This window comes from Panthera leo, chromosome D4, assembly GCF_018350215.1.
Source record: "Panthera leo isolate Ple1 chromosome D4, P.leo_Ple1_pat1.1, whole genome shotgun sequence".
Lineage (NCBI taxonomy): Eukaryota > Metazoa > Chordata > Mammalia > Carnivora > Felidae > Panthera > Panthera leo.
The window spans coordinates 28,955,671-28,978,502 of NC_056691.1; the positions used below are offsets into that span (position 1 = coordinate 28,955,671).

Sequence of the window (22,832 nt, forward strand, 5' to 3'; positions counted from 1 at the left end):
CGATGCGTTTCAATGGAGTCTTAAATGAAGATGAAAGAGACTAGTTATAGCCGCAAGTATGGTCATGTATGTAAGTCAGGGATCAAGCACAAAAATGGAAACTATGCAGTTAGCTCCATCGGCCAGTTGTTGTCTCTCCTTTAGGAATCTGCTGGTCCCGTGCCTTGTGTCTGCCGGGATAATGTACTGGAATATTCAGCAGAGACTTAATCAGAGGTTCTGGCTTGGCAGCTTGAACACACTGCAAAGGTACTGACCGGCAAGCTGGGCCATCCTCAGATACTTCCATTTGGGTACAGCGTCCTTACACCCTTGTGTCTGTGAGCATATGGATTGCATGGGTGAGCCACTGAAATCCGTTGCCTCTAATATCAGATGACCAACCTTGAATTTAGCAGTATTTGTTGCTTTCAAAGATTTTATTAAGTTGATTAATTATTGTATCCCTGGCCCTTGCTAGGGGCTTTGCATGTATTTTCTCAATTATTCTCCATAGGACCTGGGGAGTTAGGTAGGATTAGTCCTGGTTTGCAGATGAGTAAATTGAAGACAAGAGAATCTAAGTAATCTGCCAGTAATTAACAAGTAGTAAGAAGTGGGGTTGAGATTCGACACCAGGTCTCTCAGATTAAAGGCCATGTACCTTGAAACACCACACTACTTTGGAAAAATAAGCGCCCCCCTGTCTGATATGTCAGCCCTCTGGTCAGCCCTTCCCTCCCCTCACCCCAAATCATGCTCTTCAGTGTGTCCAATAAGTGACTGGTTTTAGAACAGCTGAAGGCTGCAAATACCTTGCCACTTATTTTGATTTTAGCTAGTTGTTGAACCTTCTTTGTTATGCACTTATATTTTTAAAGGGATTTTTAAAAAATACTTGACACTATAGAGCAAAATGAAAAACACCCTGGTAGATAATAAGCAGACATTGGTTTCAATGCTGATATCACCACAAGTCGAAACAAGCTGGGAGACTGGGGATGCAGACTTAATTTCGGTGTGCCTCAGTTTCCCTCATTTGTGAAGCAAGAAGGTTAACATGTAGGATGTCAATGTCTTCCAGTTCTAAAAACGTGGGCTTCTACAACTTCTGTTTTTGTTTTTGAGATTGTAAAATGGCCTCGGAGTACAAACATTTCTTAAGCCTTGAACTACTTAAATGCAAATTAAGAGAAGTGGATAACATTGGGGCTTTCAGAATTTTTTGAAAATGATATTAATTCTTTATCCTTCCAAGTAAAGCTGCATTTTCCATTGCATTTCCCAGTTCATCACTCCCACTGAAAGAAAAGCCCATCGGTTCTTAAATAATTCATATTGGAGCTCAGATTCCTTGAGGGTCTGGCAAGCTTTAATCTTGGATAAGATGATGTAAAATATTGCCAATAGCCAACCTCAGGTTGCCAACCCAAATATAAATCCCTCCTTGTTTAGTACATGAATTTATAATATAAACTGTTTTAAATTATACCTGGTACAATTGAACAGAACTCAGACACTGTTGAGCAACTTTGAAAATAAGAAATAAGATGATGTTACGGTTTAATTAGTTCAGAATGTGCATACTTAAAATTTTTCTGCATCATTTTAGACCCAATAAAGAGAAGACTGGCCATGTGAGTGACTCAGGATCATCTGTCGTCAAACATGGGCTCAATCCTGAGAAGGTCTTCATGCAGGTTCATTATTTAAAGGTACGTGTAGCAAGTGGCAGAGGCCAGTTGTTACGGGGCAGCACTTTTTAGGTTATACATGTAACCAGGGAAGACTAATCACATGGCTGGTGCCAAACAAAAACATTATCCACATTGTAATGTCATTTGACTGGGAAGATATCTTGATTGTCGCATAATTAAAACATGTCATACCCCCCAAATGAGACATGAATCAAATTCCCTGCCCTGCACTTCCCTTCCCTCTGCTTCCTGTCACTTTTGAAGAACAGAATCTTGAAATTGCTGTTAGGTTCCAAGTAGAAGACAGGAGTAATAAGGAAGTATTTTACATTGCAAAGGCTTTTCCTCATAGCTGAGGGTGGCAGGAGCTGGGCCCCTCTTCACTTTTGGTCCATGATGGACATCAGGCTTCATGTAAACAAAGGAAAAACAAGATGGTGATACCATTAACCGAAGAATTGCAAGCAAAGTAGGCCTTCCTTAATTTCCAGGACCCGCCTTACTGGTAAGGGTATGGAAGGCAGCCCAGGACAGGCCAGAAAGAACACTTTACATGTGCATAAAGCACTGGTGGGTGAGTTAGAGTTGGCTGTGTTTTCTCACAAACCCCTGACAGGCATCTTTTTTTTTTTCCCCCTCCTTTCTTCTAGGGCTATTTCCTTCTCCGGTTCCTTGCCCAAAGACTTGGAGATGACACCTATTTTGCATTTTTAAGAAAATTTGTGCACACCTTTCATGGGCAGTTGATTCTTTCTCAGGTAATTTATGAGTCATCATGAGTCCATGATATATAATTGGAGGGAGTGTGGTATGTAGGGACTAGGTTATGTGAGTATTAAAAAGTAGGGGAAAGATTTACGATTTAATGCAGTAAGAAAAATAGGAAGTTAACGAAGTGGACACAGGGCAGTGTTGTTTCAGGGAGGCTGACCTCCCTATAGCTTTGGGACAGGCTGTAACCCAAAGCTGTTCCTGTGCACAGTGGTGTGGATAGTTGCACCTTAAGTGACCCTAAAAACAGAAGCAGCGCAGTCCCTCTCTTCTCTCTACCTGGAATGATCTTTGCAAGCAAAGGTGCACCCACCGTGTTATTCTTTCCCCTTTGCCCTTATCATAACCTTCATTGTCATTCCCATTATTTATAATTATATTTTCATTTGTGGGTCCATTTGCTTTTTTCTGTCTCCTCCACTCTGTGTATAAGTTCAACAAGGCCAGACCATGCTCTTTACGTCACCAGTACCTAATATACAGTTGGTACAGTACATGTGCCATATATATTTTATAAACAAATAGATTAATAAAAAGATACACTGACATAGTCAGGTAGCCTGGCCACAAAACTATCAGAGAAAGACACTGTCAGCTTATACTGGCATGAGGCCGGGCTGCACATAGCAAGAAAGTTAACAAAGAGGGAGAGGCTCTGAAAACAGCACTCATAACTGATAGAGAATAGAAGATGCAGCCTCAGCACAGATTGGTCTGATGGGTATTTTTGCTATTTGACAGTGGTGCTCATACACAGTCTTGAAGTCACATTGCCCACAGTGTTAGATGTAACAGATGTGCATGCACAGTCTAAACACTTGTGAAGGGAATAGCATGATGTGACAAGACTGGATGGCTGTTCCTTGCTTCTACGTTCTTTTTTTTCTTTTGGTTGCGGGGGAAAGGAAGGTGTTCCTAGGCATGTATTTGGAAAGACATCTCGAAAAGGGGCTCAGAAGTCTTATATGCTTGGTTGACTGATTAGCCCAAACTCCTACTGCTTAAAACCACTTCTCACCAAGATACTGCATTGTTAAATGAGTGCCTCACATTTACCGTGACTTCGGAGGTTCCGATTTCAACTTCCCGTGAAATACTTAGTGCCCCCCTCCACCAAATTGCTCGGTTTTTCTGTTGTTTATCTTCTGTGAACAACAGCTTTATTTTTTCACATAACAGCTTTATTGAGATATAATTCACATACCATAAATTTCACCCTTTTAAAGTGTACAAGTTGGTGGTTTTAGTATATTTGCAAGATCGTGCAACCATCACCACGCTGTAATTTCAGAACATTTTCATCACCCCCAAAAGAAGCCTCCAATCCATTAGCAGCCCCTGCCCCGTTTCCATCTCCCCCCAGTGCTAGGCAACCACTAACCTACTTTCTGTCTCCATGGATTTGCCTGTTCTGGGCCTTCCGTGAAAATGGAGTCATATCATATGTGGCCTTTTGCGCTGGATTCTTTCATGTAGTACAGTGTGTTCAAGGTTCATGTTGTAGCACGTAGCAGTACTTCATCTTTCTTTTTTAATTTTAGTTTTTACTGTTTAAACTTGGGTAAAATGTACATAACAACATTTACCATTGGAACCATTTTGAAATGTGTAGTTCGGTGCATTAAGTACATCCGCATTGTTGTGCAGCTGTCACCGCCATCCATCTCTAGAATGTTTTGATCTTCCCAGATTGAAACTTGTATCCATTAAACAATAACTCCACATTCTTTTCTTCCCCCAGCCCCTGGCCACCATCATTCTACTTCCCATCCCTATGAGTTTGACTACTCATGAGTTTGAATCGTACGATACTTATTCTTTTATGTCTGACTTATTTCACTCAGCATAATGTCTTCAAGGTTTATCCATGTTGGAGCACATGTCAGAATTTCCCTCCTTTTTATGACTCAATATTCCATTGTATGTATCTAACCACATTTTGTTCTTCTATCCATCTGTTGATGGATGCTTGGGTTATTTACACCTTCTGGTTCTTGTCAATAATGCTGCTTTGAACATTAGTATACAAATATCTGTTTGAGTCCCTGCCTTCTTATCTTTTAATTGTATTTGAGGAACTGCCATACTGTTTTCCACAGCAGCTGTACCATTTTACATTCTTACCAGCAGTACACAAGGGTTCCTATTTCTTCCCATCCTTACCAACACTTGTTCTCTTTTTTGTTTTGTTTTGTTTTGTTTTGTTTGTAATAGCCATCCTAGTGAGTGTGAAGTGGTTTTAATTTGCATCTTTCTGAGAATTAATGATCTTGAGCATTTTTTAAAGTGGCTCCACCCTCAAGACTTGAACTCATGACCCTGAGATCAAGAGACTGGTGTTCTACCCACTGAGCCAGCAAGGCACCCCAATACTGAGCATCTTTTCATGGCCTTTTGTGTATCTCCATTGGAGAAATGTCTATTTAGATTCTTTGCCAATTTTTCATTTGGGTTGTCTCTTATTTTTGAGTTTTAAGAGTACTTAGTATATTCTAGATTCAGATCCCTTTTCAAATATATGATTTGCAAATGTTCTTTCTCATTTTATGGGCTGTCTTTTCACTTTCATGATAATGTCCTTTGTAGCACAAAAACTTTTAATTTTGATGAAGTCCAATTTATCTTTTTTATCTTTGGATGCTTATACATTAGCTATGATATGTAAGAAACCATTGCCTAATTGAAAGTTGTGAAGATTGACTCTTATGTTTTCTTCTAAGTGTTTTATAGCTTTAACTCTTACATTTAGGTCTCTTATCCATTTGAGTTAATTTTTATATATGGTGTGAGGTAGGGATGTAACTCCATTCTTTTGCATGTGAATATTCAGTTGTCTCATGACCATTTGTTGAAAAGATTATTCTTTCCCTCCATTGAATTGTCTTGGCATCCTTGCTGAAAGTCAGTTGACTTTATTTTATCTATAGTTTATTTCTGGACTATTAATTCCATTCCATCAATCTCTATTTCTGCCAGTACCACAATAAGTTTGGAAATGATGGCTTTTTCACTGACACATACTCATTATAAAAAAAAATTCAAGCAATACATAAAAGTACAAAGAAGAATGTGAAATAATATTTAAAATCCCACCACCTATAAATACCCATAATGAATATTAGGTGAACTTCATTCCAGGAATTACACTCTCTATTTCTCCCTTTCTATATGTTATAGATGATATGTATACATGTATCTGGATGTATATCTGTATATAGTGTATATATGTGTGTGTATGTGTGTACACATGTATAGACACAAAGATATATTTTTAAATAATTTTATAGGGGCGCCTGGGTGGCTCAGTCGGTTAAGCGTCCGACTTTGGCTCAGGTCATGATCTCGCGGTTCATGAGTTCAAGCCCTGCATCGGGCTCTGTGCTGACAGCTCAGAGTCTGGAGCCTGTTTCAGATTCTGTGTCTCCCTCTCTCTCTCTGACCCTCCCCTGTTCATGCTCTGTCTTTCTCTGTCTCAAAAATAAATAAACGTTAAAAAAAATTAAAAATAAAATAATTTTATAAAAATAGGATTATATTGTATGTGCTTTTTAATGAAGTGTTTTCAACTTTATTTTACTTGAATTTAACAAATGAAAAAGAAACTAGTGAATGCAAAAAACTTTCCTGAACTTCAGATACATGTAAGAGAGAAAAGAGTCTTCTATAGTTAAGAAGGATGATTACAAAAAAGTCTTTGCGGTTGAAATTATTTTTTTCTCTTTAGCTATTTATTTTCTTTTTAGAAAGCATTTGTTTATTCACTTCTGTAAAAGCTGAAGAAATTAGCAGTTATGTATTTCTACTACTTTTCCCCCAATTTGAAACTTTTCTTAGTGAATATTTTCACATAGTTAAGGTTTATATCCTTTACAGTATGTGCTGTAGCCATACTTTTCACAGTTGTATAGTCTTAGCTCTGTATGTAAAGGACTTCACTTTCACCACCTGTCACTGTTTCATGCTTATGTATTTAGGAGTGCCATATTTTGATTTGACTTTTTGTTGGCTGGACTTGTTATCAAATTGATGTTCAAGTTGAAGACTCACTGCTTCTGTGATTTTTGAGTTCGTATGTGCTTGAGAATGTTTGTTGCCTTTATAGTTGAATTACAAACTGGATTGGTATAAGATTCTTGGGTCACGTTTTCATTTCCTCAGAACTTTGTGGATGTTGCTTAACCTGCCTCCTGACATTAATAAAGCTGTAGAAACTACTTTTTCCTCTATATACCACTCAGATGAAAGAAGGATTCTTTTTCTTTTATCTGTGACATTTAGTAATTGACTCAGAAAATAGCTCGGTGTCTATGAGTCTGCATCAGTTTTTTGTTTTTGTTTGTTTTTCCCTAGAAAGGAGTGTGCACTTCCAGTTTTACCTTCTGTTCTTCCTTCTTTTAGTAAAATTGTCTTAGCTGTATGTTTGAACACATTTGGGTTTTTTTTCCCTTGAAGGGTCCTGAATTTCAAGGTTACCAGTTATCCTTATGTTACATCATCTTTGTTTTGTTTTTTGGGAGAGAGGATGCAAGTGAGCGAGGGCAGAGAGAGAGAGAGAGAGAGAGAGAGAAGCGGGCCTCTCCTGAAGGTGGGGCTTGTGTTCACCCAAAGCGGGGCTTAAGATCACCTGATGTGGGGACTTGAACCCACAAACCATGAAATCATGATCTGAGCTGAAGTCAGATGCTTAACGACTGAGCCACCCAGGCACCTGCCTCTATTTTATATCATTCTTGCCTTCCATATCTTTTATTTTCTAATTGCTTCTGTCTTTTTGTTCTTGATGGCCTGTGTTTATCTCAAATGATATTATTTTTGTTATTAATGTTGTTATAACATTATAGCAATTTTTTTTCTTTAATGTCTGTTTTTATTGCTGTTTCTGTATTATTGGTGCTCCTGTACTGGTATTATTTTGGTCCTTAATTTATTTTCTTTGCTTAGAAATCTCTCTTTTCATCTCATTTCATTGGTTTGTCATCTTGTGTCTGAGCTTTCATTTTACTGACTTTATGTTCTTATTATAATATTTAAATTATTTTATAGGGTAAATGTTCATAGAGAATTTTCTTCTGTTCCTTGGATTAGGTTTTCTTCAAGACTGGAGTCTTTGTCTTTTATTTTATGTTTCTTAGTTCTTTCTCGCCCTTTATGTGGGTTTTTGTTGCATTAATTTGCATAGTTGCCATACTTTTCTTGTTGCTTATTCTCAGTATAAGTAGCCCTGTCCTGACCTTTTATTTATTCTCATATGTATTAGAACTTTGTTCTTGATTTCTTTCCCAACTTGTCATAGACATGTTTTCTTTCCCTCTGAGCTACAGTTTCAACCTTGGGTGTTAATGCATGGAGAGAGTGAAGGGCAAGAGCTCCACTTGGAGCTACATACAGCTTTTGTTGCAAAAATTTGGCTGCACTAACTCTTGAAATTCTGTTAAATGTCCCCAGCAAAGATTCTCATCACCTAATTTGGGTGCAGCTTTTTCCCACTGCAGATACTCTCTCAATAGTGTTTCTCCAGTTCTGCTTGGATCTCTAGAAGCTATACAGTCCATCAAAGAGCATCCTCCTCAGTTGTTTATTTCCCAGGTTTTGCTTATCTCTCTCTAGTAAACATTTCTAGTCCCTTCATGGTCAAAAAGAAATATAAAATAAAAAATAAATAGAAGAAGAAGGAGGAAGAGGACTCGGTGGTGGTGGTGGTAGAGGAAAGGTAAAGATAGTCCTGTTTCTTTCCAAATGTGTGGGTATCTGTGAGAATTTTCAGGGTTTGGGCAATTTACCAGTCCCACTACTGCTAAGCATGAGGTTGCGTGGTGCAGAGGGAGGGCTTAAGGCTGTGTTGGATTCTTATGTTTCTTTCCTTAGTATTGTCTCCTTTTCAAATTTATGCCGTGACGCTGTACTTCTTTCCTTGTTTGGATGCTGCCGGTGCCATTTTTTGTCTTTTTTTTTTTTTTTTTTTTAATTTTAATTTTAATTTTTTGATTTTTTTTTTTTTTTTTTTTTTTTTTTTTTTTTTTACTTTTTAAAGATGAGTAAGGCTGTGATCCAGGTTCTTTGCTCAGAAGTCCTTCAGGGGTACCTGGGTGGCTCAGTCGATAAAGCATCTGGCTTCGGCTCAGGTCATGATATTGCCCTCTGTGAGTTCGAGCCCCGCATCGTGCTCTGTGCTGACAGCTCGGAGCCTGGAGCCTGCTTCGGATTTTGTGTCTCCCTCTCTCTCTGCCCCTCCCCCGTTCATGCTCTGTCTCTCTCTGTCTCAAAAACAAATAAAAACATTTAAAAAAATTTAAAAAAAGAAGTCCTTCAATTTCTTCTTTTTCCAATTTACTTCTTAATCATATCCCTTGTGAAACCCCACCTGTCCAATATTTTATGGTATTACCATCTTCCCAGTCCCCACTACATGTTAACAATGACTTCTTGCTGACCAGTTCATTTCTCAGTTCTTACCCTGCCAACCCTGTCCTTGCTTAAATTATTTGGTTATTTGTTTTGCCTCTCCTACCTCCCTCTCCCCATGACCATGGTAATTATTCATAAAACATCTGAAAGAAATCACTAGTCCTGTGCAATTATCAAGCCATTGTCAGTTTGTCTGGTAGAATATATGTGTACCTGCTTTTTATTGAATATTTTTACCCGGATTAAAAAAAAAAAAAAAAAAGAAATTACCAAATTAGCCTTGTGCCAAACATTAGTGTATTTTTTTTTTAATCATGCCTAATTCACTGTTATTAGGTATTAATCAAACTAAGCTATCTGGGACTGACCTGATTATATAGGTTATTACAAGAGTAGGAATACAGATTATTATGACAGTAGGAAATGACAAAATATTCACAAGGAATGTATTTTTTGATTGGGGTGAGGGCTTGTAACAATTTCCAAGGATCCAGATAAAAGTTTATCCTAGCCCACTGTCAAAACAACAGGGGTTTTGGGCTTTGAGTTTGGTTTGGTTTGCCTTTGGTTTTAATCTTTTTTTCAGGCATACTGTAGAGGTGACAAACTGGGACTCTGGCATTTGTTGCTAGCTAACTTTGTCAATGATCCTAGAATCAGGCTTTAAGGAAAGTCCTCCTTGTCCAGTTAAGATTTGTAACTTAAAATTCAGCCAACATGTTGAAGGGAAGAAAGAAGCTGGATGGAAGAATTGAAAAGAGGTAGTGAAGGAAAGAATAACCATAGGAGACATTTTTCCTTTTATATTCTCCTGTTGTGAGAAGAGGGGGAAAGCTTCTGTCATGAGTCCACTCTGGGGTATATGCCAATTTCCAAAAAGAGCCAGGAAAACTAGCAGGTTGTGGTTAATGATTAGGTCTATAAAAGGAGTAAGAAGGACCAGCAGGGTTGATTCCATTGATACAGCAATGGGGCCAAGAATGTCTTTGGATTGGATGGATCTAGCACTGTGGATGGCATTCACACAGCCCATGGGAATACAGGCACCATGACTTCGAGATGCTCGAGGTGTTGGGGTTTTGTGATCCATCGTGATCCTCTAGACCTGTTGTCCCCAGCATTGGTTGGAAGCTGCCAGCCAGCTGCCATGTGACCTGCAGGTCTCAACCCTGAGGCAGGATGAGGCAGATGACGACCTGCTTTCTCAAAAATGAAGCAAGGTTTCTTGGAGACCTCCTATACTTTTCCTATATTCACACAAAATTCTGGAACATTGTGTTCTGTAGTCCTATAAAGAAAGATCCAATTGTGATTGAAAAATGCAAAAGGGAAGAATTAAAGTTAACTCTGAATTACCTGCTTCTCCTGCAGTTAAATTCTCCTCCTTGTCATTGAGTTAACGTCACTTTCTCTCCTATATAATTGAGCATAAATTACTGAACGAATATGGGATGAGTCAGTATGGACTATAAGGAGATGATGAAGCAAACTTAGTAAATTATAATTATGGCACTCAGATTAAAAAAATTTTTTTAATGTTTATTTATTTATTTTTTATTTATTTATTTTTTTAACGTTTATTTATTTTTGAGACAGAGAGAGACAGAGCATGAACGGGGGAGGGTCAGAGAGAGGGAGACACAGAATCTGAAACAGGCTCCAGGCTCTGAGCTGTCAGCACAGAGCCCGACGCGGGGCTTGAACTCACTGACCGCGAGATCATGACCTGAGCCGAAGTCGGACGCTCAACCGACTGAGCCACCCAGGCGCCCCAATGTTTATTTATTTTTGAGAAAGAGACAGAGCGTGAGTAGGGGAGGGGAAGAGAGACAGAGGGAGACACAGAATACAAAGCAGGCTCCAGGCTCTGAGCTGTCAGCACAGAGCCCGACGTGGGACTTGAAACCACAAGCTGTGAGATCATGATCTGAGCTGAAGTCTGATGCTTAACTGCCTGAGCCACCCAGGCATGCCTCAGCACTCAGATTTTTAAGAAGCAAGAATACTATCAGTAAGCCAATGAAAGAAATATTTGCAAAGTAATCAGTATACCAGATTGTGACAAATTAATTTCTAAATTAACTTTTTTACAAAATAATTATTTAAATTATAAAACTTTGGCTCAGGCCATGATCTCATGGTTCACAGGTTAGAGCCTGCATTGGGCTCTGTACTGACAGCTCAGAGCCTGCTTGGGATTCTGTGTCTCCCTCTCTCTCTGCCCCTTCCCTTCTTGTTCTCTCTCTCTCTCTCTCTCTCTCTCTCTCTCAAAAATAAATAAACGTTTAAAAAAATTAAATTATAAAAATAATGACTTTAAGAACCTCAAACAAAAATAATTCCTCACAGGGACACCTGGGTGGTTCAGTCGGTAAGTGTCCAACTTCAGCTCAGGCAATGATCTCACAGTTCATGAGTTCGAGCCCCGCATCGGGCTCTGTGCTGACAGCTCAGAGCCTAGAGCCTGCTTCAGAGTCTGTGTCTTCCTCTCTCTCTGCTCTTCCCCCACTCACACTCTGTCTCTCTCTCTCAAAAATAAATATACATTAAAAAAATTTTTAAATAATAATTCCTCACATTTTAGATATTACTCATTTCCTCTTTTTTCTCCATATATCTACTGAAGGTGCTAGGAAGGACTTTAGATGTGAGGCATTATTCTGTTTGGAGTTGTCCTTTTCCATTCTGACTACACAATACATTTTTTTAAAAATTAGTTTTGTTGCTCTTTGTATCATTTATTGTAGGTGAAGCAGCAGTAGACAAATAATAACTTGGAAGGAGAAGGGAGGTTAGGAGAAATAAACCTTTCATTAGTATTCCAACTAGAGAGACTTTGCCTGTGGAAGAAATGGCCTTAACCACCTGTAAACACAGAAAGGGATGGCGGCTATGCTTGGTGCCATGATGGAGAGAGAACACCTTGTCATACAAATTGTTTGCAGATTTCCATTCCTCTGCAGTTCCATCTGTTTGTAATATGAAGGTCAGTGCTGCTTCCATCTTGCACCATGACTTAGATGGATCTCATCAGAGCCCCGAGCTGACCCTGGATCTGAAGACTTGGTTCTTGGGGCTGGGGCAGAGGGTGGGGCTTCTTTCTGAAGAGAGTCATTTGGTAGTGTCTTATTTGATCAGTTGGACTCACACACAGGTCCCTCTTTAAAGGACCTGTTGTAAAAGATTGTTTTCAATTTATTAAAAGAAAAACTTCATGCGTAGACCTTGTTTATTGTTCAATATCAAGTCCCTAGAAACTTTAATATTCATCTTCTCTCTTTCACGTTCTACATTTATCCAAAATGAATATTATCAAACCCTGAAGATAACTTAGGGTTAACACTAGTCTGGGGTCACTCAGCAAATAAAAATGCATAACATCCACTTACATTCAAATTTCAGATAAACAGCAAATAATTTTTTAGTGTAAGTATGCCCCCAATCTAACTGATCATCCTGTATTTTATCTGACAAACCTAGTTGAGACCAAATCGAGATTCTAGAATTAGATGGGCTGAAAAGATTGGTCACAGTACTTAAGGTGCCAATTAAATATAAATGTAACTTTGAACATTTATATGTGAAATTTTTAGGCCTATGATATTGTGATTATGTTTTTATTTTTATTTTTTTAATGTGTGTTTATTTTGAGAGAGAGAGAGGGAGAGAGAGAGAAAGCGAGCTCCTGCCTGAGAGCAAGGGAAGGTCAGAAAGGGGTAGAGAATCCCAGACAGGCTCCGTGCTATCAGCGAGGAGCCTGACGAGGGGCTTCATCCCATGGGTTGTGAGATCATGACCTGAGCCAAGATCAAGAGTTGGCCACTTAACCGACTGACACTCAGGTGCCCCATGGCTATTTTTTTTTTTAATGTTTGTTTATTTTTGACAGAGACAGAGACAGAATGCGAGTGGGTTAGGGGCAGAGAGAGAGGGAGACACAGAAGCAGAAGCAGGCTCCAGGCTCTGAGCTGTCAGCACAGAGCCCGACACGGGGCTCGAACTCACGAGCTGTGAGATCATGACCTGAGCCGAAGTCGGACGCTCAACCGACTGAGTCACCTAGGCGCCCCATGGCTATTTTTTTTTTTTTAAGAGTCCTTATCTTTTAGAGATAATTTATTGAAACATTGATTGATGCAATTGTGTAACATTTGGGATTCACTTCTGAATAGTACAGGAGGCAGGTAAGAGGTTAAGGCGGATTGGCCGTGGGTTGATGGGTACGTGAAGGTTAATTATACTCTTCTCTACTTTTGAGTGTGTTTGAAATTTTCCATCATAAAGGGAAAAATGGGTGTGTCTTAAGTCATACCTTTAGTTTAGAAAAATCTATTAGTGAAAGATCCTAAATGTGAAATAATTGAGGATTTCACAGCGGCATGGAAGAGGCTGTGGAGGCATGGGCCCATGAACCATTTTGTAATTGTGACATCTTTGTTCCTCCACTGGGGTTTTAATTGTCTTGATTTTTGTCTTCATCTTTTTTTTTTTTTTAAGTAATCTTTACACCCAACGTGGGTCTCGAACTCACAACCTTGAGATCAAAAGTCACATGCTCCACCAACTGAGCGAGCCAGGTGCCTGTCTTTATCTTTCCTTAGAGTAATGCAAGAATGTTGCAAGGTAGTCACTAGCCCCTTGGCCTTGTGATTGTCCAGTTGTAACAGGATCTCTAGGGAAAGCTCATGACGAGAATGTGGTTGAGTAGAGAGAGGATGGTGCCTTTTGAAAATAGTTAAACATGAAATAAAATAAATTGGTGGGTTAGGTCAAAATAACAAACAGTACATTTTTCAATTTGTTTGTGGGTTTTACAAAACAAATCTCTTTAACTGATTGGATTGAAGCCCTGGTAAATTAATAAATACAATATATCATATAATAAGTCAACATAGGCCTGGCTTCCCTACCAGGTAAGCTGTCAGCAGCTGGGAGCACCCGGTCTCTGGCATGATTCCGGACAGAGTTATTTATTGATGGACATCTTTAATGGTTTGCTTTTTTCTTATTCCAGGATTTCCTTCAAATGCTGTTGGAGAACATCCCAGAAGAGAAAAGGTGAGGACCAATTTAGGAATTAAGAGCCCGGTTTTACTTTTAATGTTAAAAAAGGATCCTGCCATTGTTTGGCTTGTTACAATCTAGAAAATTCAATCTTCCTCCCTTAACTAACTCCCTCCCAGGCGGAGGGAGTCCCAGGACAGTCAACCAGACCGAGAGTGAGGCCCAGGTGGGTGTTGGGAGTTAGGGCATGCAGCCTTGGGAGGGCCCAGAATAGATGAGCCCTGAAAGTAGTGTAAGAGGCAAGCCAAGGACACTTTGTGGCCTTAGTTACTGTGAAAAAGAATGGAGGAGAGGAGAGTTCTAGGTTAGGGTTCTCTAGTTAATGTAGCTTAATATAAGGAAATACTGTTTAATTGAAGGTAAAAGCATAGTGTAGTAATAAGAGCCTGGGATTTGAAGTCAAGTTCTCCTAGGTAGGTTCTTACATCACTGTGGCTCCTTCCTAGCTCTGAGATTCAGAGCACGTTACTTCATGCCTCCAAATTTCAGTTTTTCACCCTTGGGAGGATTAAAGGATATAATACCTGTGAAAAGTAGGTGCTCAATCAATGATTGATACAGTTAAAACAATAGTCATGTTCTGTGCATCAGTCACTGTATATAGGATCTATATGCAGTAAGTCATTTAATCCTTATGACAGTCCTCCACCACCACCACCATCATCATAATGGTTATCGTTTTATTTTTTTAATTTTGTTTTAGACAGAGAAAGAGCAAGCAGGGGAGTGGGGCAGAGAGAGGGAGAGAGAGAATCTTAAGCAGGCTCCATGCTCAGCACAGAGCTCAACATGGGGCTCAATCCCACAACCATGAGATCACTACCAGAGCCAAAATCAAGAGTCGGATGCTCAACTGGCTGAGCCACCCAGGCGCCCCATCATAGTGGTTATTGTGAGCCAGCACTCATTGGAAGGTTTCTATATGCAGACACTCAGTTAACCTTCCATCCAACACCGTTTGGTGCATTACATGCCTGCCCTATTTTACCAGTAAGAGGACTGAGGCACGAGGAGCTGACCACGTACAGGAGGAGGAGGTTTAGGACCTACATCAAAGTTTAGACTAGGTTCATTCCAACCCTCTCCTTCTAATTTCCTGTCTTCATTTAGACAGTAAAAGTGAATACCCTGAAACATAATTTCTAATAGCAAAATTGGTATTTAACCTTAAAGGAGGGCATCTTGAGAAATCAAACATTTCTTTGAAGCGGAGCCAATGTTCCTCTCGTTTCTGACCCACAGATTTAACTATGTTTTTATGCTCACACTGGGTCTCCAAATGTGGAAATGAATTCTTTCACACAGACACTACTTGGACCCACACAAGGTCATCTTCCATGTAGGTGGGCCAGTCTTACAGGCAGTCCAGATGAATGTCTTAAAGGGAAGGTGGCAGTGTTTATGCCACCAGAAGATGACATATAGGTTCAGGGGAGTTTCCAGGGGCTGTGAAGACATGAAGATTTTTTTCTAAGTGTTAGATTTTTGCCTGCCCTTTTGTCTTAACTCCCATCTTTCAGATTTTTGCCTGCCCTTTTGTCTTAACTCCCATCTTTCACGTTCTAATTCCAATTCCAATTCTACTTCTAATTCCAATTAGCCACTTACTTTTAAAAATTAGATGTGGGGGTGCCTGGGTGGCTTATGTGGTTAAGCGCCTGACTCTTGGTTTTGGCTCAGGTCATGATAGTGCGGTTCGTGGGTTTGAGCCCCGCATTGGGCTCCGTGCTGTTAGTGCAGGGCCTGCTTGGGATTCTCTGTCTCACTCTCTCTCTCTGCCCCTCCCCTACTAACTCACTCTCTCTCTCTCTCAAAATAAATAAACTTTAAAAATAAAATAAAATTAGATATCAATACACACACATAAAGCAAACCAGTGCACCATACAGAATGAACATACCTCTATTATTTGATAAATTCCTTTATTTCTGCCTCTTCATGTTCATGCCTTTTGATGCTGTAGGAAATCTTATACGGGGAGATTGCATGGAGCTTAGTAATTGGCCAAGATAATTAGCTTTTCACGAGGCTGCTCCTGAAGGAAGTGTGGTTTGTTTTGGAAAGTCTAAAATGTTTCAGATTTACAATCCTTTCTTTTAAAGCAGAGATATGGGTTTTCTTTATGCAAAAATCACATCAGATGTGGCCATTATTCCTAAGGTCAAGAACAACAGTATGTGTATATATATATATATATTTTTTTTTTTTTTCTTTTCTTTTCTTTTTTTCTGTACCTCCCTGAAATAAGTTTTCATGCCCTCTGGTAGAATTAAGCAGTTTCCTTAGAAGCTAATGCAAGAAAAAAAAGAAAAGAAAATTAATAGAAATGGTGTATTGCTGTTACCGAAGTCTGTTACTATACATTGTTTCAGAAGAACCTCTTAGGGCACAAATACAGCAAATTTCATGGAAGCAACAAAGTGCATTTTTGGTTTGGGAGGTCTTTCTTTTCATCCTCTTGCTACTAAGGTTATGAAGTTCATTTGGATGGCCCTGAGCCCTCTGGCTCCAGGGGACCTGGATTTTATCATTGTGAATATTTATTGAGAGACATTCTGTTGGACCCACAAAGAGACTTTTGTTGTGATTGTGGAAGAGCCCCGTCTGTTTGATAGTGGCCACCGACCAGCAACCTTCACCATAGGAGAGGATGCCTCTCCCAGTTAGGATCATGTTTTGGCTAGCAGGTTTAAGCTTCTTTGTGAAAGTCCCCTTAAAAGTTAACATCATTTCCTCCCTACAAGGAATCTGTTTCAGCAAGTATACCAGAATAGTTTTTGAGACTCAAACATCTTCTTTCCTGCTAACTAAACTGAGAATCTAATTCAGCTATTAAAACAGACCGTTTGCCCTTTTACCTATGCAGCATATTGTACCAATTTTATCTGGGTCTCCGAAGGCCCCACACCTACCCCCAGAGCTTCTAATCTGTGGCTCTGCTGCAAACTGATCCCTGGGCACATCTGTTAGGCACGTGAGCCATTCTGATCGGGACAAGGTTCTTCAGATTAGACCAGTTAGTGTTCAGGAGCCAGCATCCTGTGTGTCATAGTGCTTTTGCATTGTTCTTTTGCTTTGATTAATTTAACATTATCTATTGAGCACCTCCCATACCAGGCTTTATATAAAGGCTGGACACTAGGGGACGGGAAGGAATAGATTCCATGCCCAGCCCGCAGGGATCTCCTAATCCACTGCTGAAGATACACGTGAAACAGATCATTGTGACTCCTGGGAGTGCTCCTGGGAGTTTCAGACTCCTCGGTATACAGGGAAAGGCCCCCCATGTCCTAGCCTCAAGCCTGGAGGCAAGGAAGTACCTCTGAAGGTTTAAAGTAGGAGAGTGCCATCAGCAGGTTTGAAAGATACTGGGGCGGGGGGCGGGGGGGGGGGGGGTTGCTGTGGAAGATAGATGTGGGTGGGAGGGACTGGAAGTCCACCAATGAGAAACCAAGACAGCTGTTCACCCAGCAAGATCTAGAGCTGGAACCCGGCAGGGGTTGTGGCAGGAGGGTTTGAGAATAATGAGCAGATCTGAGGGATATTCCAGAGGGGCCACAGGTAAGACTTGGTTGGTTGTTTTTGGAAGTTATAGGGAGGAGTCCAGCACGACCTGACCTACCTTTCTTGGCCACTCAGTTATTCTCTGAGGTAGCGCTGGAAACATAGCTCAGAGAGGGGAGATTTGTCTCAGGAACCAGTATGGGGCAGAGGGAGTGAAAGGGAGAGGATTTGAAGGTGGAGGGAGGAAGGTGAGGAGCTGTGTTTCACACATCTTCAACGTGAGATTTCTGTTTAAATGCTAATGTTTTATGAGACCAAGGGAAGAAAAAGCTGAAAGGGCTTAGAAGGAAATCCAAACGGATCCTAGGTGCCACCCAGCCCTGATACAAGAGCACCCTGCCCACCTGATACTGCAGCCGTATCAACAGTGGGTCTCATCAATTATTATGTCTGTGTGTGCATGTTCCTATGTTTGGTTTAATTCACTACCCTTCCTCCCCCACAGAGCTAGGGAGTACTTGCTTATAAATGTGACTTCAGCAATCTTCATTATCTACCCGAGCACAAATGACTCCTTTTGATCAAGAAACAAGTAACCATGTGCACGGTTCTGAGATGCACACTATTTGTATCTACTGTAGAGAGAAAACTTAAAGACAAATTATCGGGGTACCTGGGTGGTTCCATTGGTTGGGCATCCAACTCTTGACTTCAGCTCAGGTCATGATCCCAGGTTTGCGGAACTGAGCCCTGCATTGGGCTCTGTGCGGACAATGTGGAGCCTTCTTGGGATTCTCTCTCTCTGCCCCTCTGCCCTGCTCACGCTCCCTGTCTCTCTAAAATAAAAAAAATTTAAAAACCAGAACATAAATTACTAAAATTTGAAAATCCATGCAGAATGTCAGTCATGTGCCAAACAAGGGCATTTCCATTTTAGACCAGAGCACTGAGGGTCCCGGTGCTTGAGTGCATCTCGTACCTGCACTTCCAAAGTCCGTCCCATATGCAGTTTAGTTCACGTGAAAGTTGCAAGGGGCTTTAGAAAGTTGCGCAAGTTGTGCTTTCCTTTAGAGATATGGAGAGTGTGTGATCTTTGGAACCTCAAGAGGCTGCAGGTGGGAGCCAGAGTGATAAAGACATCTCTTCTGGTCAGCAACAAGCTGAGAGGCACAAGTGGCAGAAACAGCTGATGGTCAGCCCACCCAGCCTCGTCACTCCACCCTCAGATATCAACTGAACAAGCAATACCACAAGCGCAATACCATTTTCACACAAGCCTGGGTCTATTTCTATGCATGTTAACCTCACAGAGAGAAGAGCCATTGCCTTTAAACTTTCTCAGCTTTAAACACAGCTTTTTTCTCTAGCCAGCATTATGCCAGGGCGTCCAGCATATTCTTTCTCCTGCCGTGTTAACTATGTGTGACCACATTTATAGCTCAGAGGGACTGGAGACAGATGCCTGAAATGCAGAGTTGCCTTACAGGATGTAGGAGTACAGAGAGGGAACTCTCCCAGCCGGAGGGTGAAACAACCTGCTGTTCCAGATATCCAGGAGGCCTGGGTAATGAGGCAGAAGTACCGCTTGCTAGTACAAATATGGGGGCATGCATCGTGGGCCTGTGTACTTTTAGCTATCTGTATAAAATCAATTTCCATAGTGATCAGACATGCAGAAGAGTAATTTCCTGTAAGTCCTGGGTCCCAGCGAAGTGGAATTGCTTCTGCTTGTTGTTGTGATGCTTTAAGCCACATGATCTCAGAGGGAAAACATTCACCACTGGCTTAGACTCTGAGCGTCTTGATTTGAAAAAGCCAACTTTTGCTTTACCATGGCTGTATATCCAAATCCAAACCTAAAAATTCACCGGCACTGTCACCCCAATAATTATGACAAAACAGCAAAAACTACATAATTGTCACTTTTTCCCTCCAAACATGCAGTCCATTTCTTCCTTGCAAATGAAGCATTATTGGGGCACCTGGCTGGCTCAGTCGGTAGATCTCTTGATCTTGGGGTTGTGAGTTCAAGCCCCATGTTGGGCAGTGAGCCTCCTTAAAAAAAAGTAGGCATTAATCACACATCCCTTATAACTTCTTTGGGAGGTAAAGCCACTTCTAGTACCTTAAAAAAATAATGGTTTTTTTAGCAGCTGCAGTTACTGCTTTTATCTTCCTCTCGTAGTTCAGCGTCCCATTCCCCACTAGCAATTCCCAAATAGGCATCAGTGCAGTTTGACATCTGCATGGCACTGGGAGTCGAGAAACCTGGGTCTTTTCTTTGGCCCAACTTTGGCCAGTCTTCTCATGCTGCAGTTTCTCCATCTGCTAGAAGCCACACACAACAATTGACACCCACTTCACAAGGATATTATGAGGAATGAAGTGATAATGGTTATAAGATGCTTTGAACCTTTCCAAAGGAAAGTGATCTGAAAACACATGTTCTTTTCATTCAAGGAAGAGTGTCTTTTGCCCCTGGATGCAGCTGAACAATGAACTCTCCTGCCCTCACACTTTTGCCCCTCCTAAGGGTCTCTCCATCTCTTCAGAACTGAAATCGAAGGGCAGACAAACAGGGCGACTACAGCAGGGGCCAGGCCACCTTCAGCAGGAGAGACATGAGCAAGAAGGCAGGAGTGTTTGGAGCAAGCACAGGCCCTTCTTTTCCACAGATTTGCCTGCACCAAAAGTCACGACCAGCATATCACGATGCCTAGGTTCAGCATAGAAAGAAAAGCGGGGGCTTTGTAGCCAGGCAGCATAGACTTGGATCCCAGCTCTTCAAGTACCCTCTGTGTGGCCTTGGATAAATCCCTTAACTTCTTGGAATTTGTATTTGCTCATCTCTGAGATGGGGATAATAGTATTGGTCTTGCACAAATGTTGTAAAGTGTAAATGAGATTTTCGCTACAGTGCCTGGTACATAGTAGGTGTTCAATAAATAGTAGCTGCTGCTTTTATGCCTTTACTTGATAGTGGACAGAGTTCTTATTTGCTTTGTTTTTGGTGCCATGGTATAGTAGTACCTGTGTGTGCAAATACTAAATATGGCAAAGCAAAATTTGCCTTAATACTTTCCAATGGAATAACCCACACAGTTGGCCTGGTCTGTTGTTCAGGTTGTAGACCGTAGCACAAATTGTTCACCAGCATGTATATTCATTCCATGGGGAATCATCCTGCAGAGAGTGATGGGGCCCAGTGTCTGCACATGGTCTCTCACTCATCCAGTGCCACCCTCCACATCCATCCCCAGCACACCACGTCTGTCTAATCCTCTTCACATAGCCTCTCATGTGAACACATTCACGGCCTCCACTTCGGTCTCCCTGCCTCCAGCCTCTTTTCCCTCAGGTGCTCTTCCTTGACTCCATTTTGTTTGTGCCATTCTGCAGCCATATTCAGTGTCTCTTTGATGAAGCCCAGGCCCAGGGACAGGGTTTCAGCGTTCTCACATGTTACCCCTTTTCTTCCCTCACCTCATTCTGTGTGCCAGCCCAGGTGACCATGGCTTTGCGCTTTCCTGCTTCAGCTCCCTCTACCTGCATGCACTTTCCTTCTCTTTTACTGGTCCTGCTCCATCACTGGGCATAGCACAGCCTTCCTCCATGACGTGGTCCAAGCTTTGCTTCCTTTAAGAAGACTCCTGGCATGCCTGAGTGGTACAGTCAGTTAAATCAAACTCTTGATTTCGTCATGATCTCACGGTTTATGGGATCGAGCCCTGTGTAGGGCTCTGCACTGACAACACAGAGCCTGCTTGGGACTCTCTCTTTCCCTCTCTCTCTGCCAGCAGCCTGCTTGCATGAGCATACTCTGTCTCTCAATATAAATAAATAAGCTTCAAAAAAAAGGCTCCCCTAACACACCTCCCACTGTCCTTCTAGCTGCCGCACTTGATGCAGCCGGTGCCCCTTCCACACATAGTCCCACCTCTCCGCGCAGGCCCTGGCAGCACGGTGACTATGTCTGTTGTGTGTCCCTACCGGACAGGCCCCAGGGTTTCCGATCTGAGCCTTCCCCAGAACCCTGTGCCCTATAGATCTATGCAGGGAACGAACGCCCGCAGGCAGGAGGCACTGCCTGTTCTTCAGTTTTCTCTGGTGAAGACTGGGCCTTGCTCAGTAGCATTCCAGGACTCAACTCCTCAGCCCCTCCCCATGCCACCCCTAACAACGTGTTTTTAAGCTAAAATTCCCTGAAGGAAATTTATGTCTGTGCTCTTACTCCTCCACGGGGAGGCACAACAGCTGTTCGCCATCTTTTGTAAAATCACTCAAAAATGGCCATGAAGTCACTCCCAGACTTCTCTTCTTCAGGACATTTAATCCCAGTTCCCTTGACCTCCCTTGCGGATCCAATGCATTCGGCCCTTTGATCCTCACTGCCACTCTTGTCTAAATCCTTTCTAAATTCCCTGTCTTCCTCTCAAGTTGTGCAAGGTTTAAGAATGCCTGTTTTTCTAGAATGCCACAGCACAACAGAGCTCAGGTCAGAGTGAGCCTCTTGCTTTGGCTTTCCTGAGTTCGCTGGAAGGATGGCGACAGGAGCTTTTGGCCCCAGGGCTCCAGACCCAGGAAAGGAAGCAGATGAATGGGCGGCTTAGGAGAAGCTTCAGCAAAGCTTCTGGGAAGGAAGGACAGGAAGAAAGCAGGCATGCCTCTCAATCAGGACAGACAACTTAGAGCACCAGCAGATTCCCCCCCCACAGCTGTTGAGGCCCCAGGGCAGGAACCCAGCACCACCAAATGACCCGCCCTCCTGAGTGCCAGACAAGGTGGGGATGGTCTGCATTTGTTCCAAACGAGCAGGCCGTGCATGGAGCACCTTGTCTTCCGTGGAAATTATACAGTCTCTGCCTTTGCAGCCCCTCACATTTCCTTAGAAAATAAGACCACTTTGAGTTTCCTCAGATACTTCTCCAAGAGGCCCCTTCAGCCCTGCCTACTCTCCCTAGCAGATCAATCAGGCCTGTTACAGGGCATTTCCAGCACTGCTCCGTGCCACCAACCAAGCTCAAAAAGGAACAGTGACCTGGATTTAAGGTGTTCTGGGAGCCACCTCCTCTCTTCCAGTCATCCACCCACCCCTGCGCCACGTGCTGCACACACACACACAGGCACATGAGTGCACACGTGCATGCACACACGTCTCTACACTCTCATGGTCATGAGGGGGAGCTTGGCCACTCACACCTGGATTGATGCTGCTAACTGGCCACAAAGAGGTGGGGCAAGGCTCGGGGACAGTGGCACCCGGTGGTACCTGCACACGAGGCACATCCAATAATTCCACTGAGTCTGGGAACCTGGATGAGCCCAGGGTGAGCAGCCTTGGGAGGTCGTCACTCTCCCCTTCTCCACCGCTGGCCTCTCCCCTTCCCCTGCTGTTCATCTCACAGATGGACA

The 22,832-nt window shown here is 41.9% G+C and overlaps 1 protein-coding gene across 6 annotated transcripts in view; it reads left to right on the forward strand.

Moving 5' to 3' along the window:
• Positions 1-22,832, forward strand: part of LOC122204446 (aminopeptidase O (putative)) — a 342,257-nt gene that overhangs the window by 215,323 nt on the left and 104,102 nt on the right. For 4 of the 6 annotated variants that reach the window (XR_006195667.1, XM_042911920.1, XM_042911921.1 and 1 more), the window contains exons 8-11: positions 145-249; positions 1,592-1,694; positions 2,327-2,434; positions 13,867-13,910. Coding sequence is in view for 5 of the 6 variants with exons in the window: in XM_042911920.1 (XP_042767854.1) it covers positions 145-249; positions 1,592-1,694; positions 2,327-2,434; positions 13,867-13,910 (360 nt within the window). In the remaining variant the exon portion in view is untranslated. The remainder of the gene's footprint in view (positions 1-144; positions 250-1,591; positions 1,695-2,326; positions 2,435-13,866; positions 13,911-22,832) is intronic. The other 2 variants (XM_042911922.1, XM_042911919.1) reach the window with 1 other exon arrangement.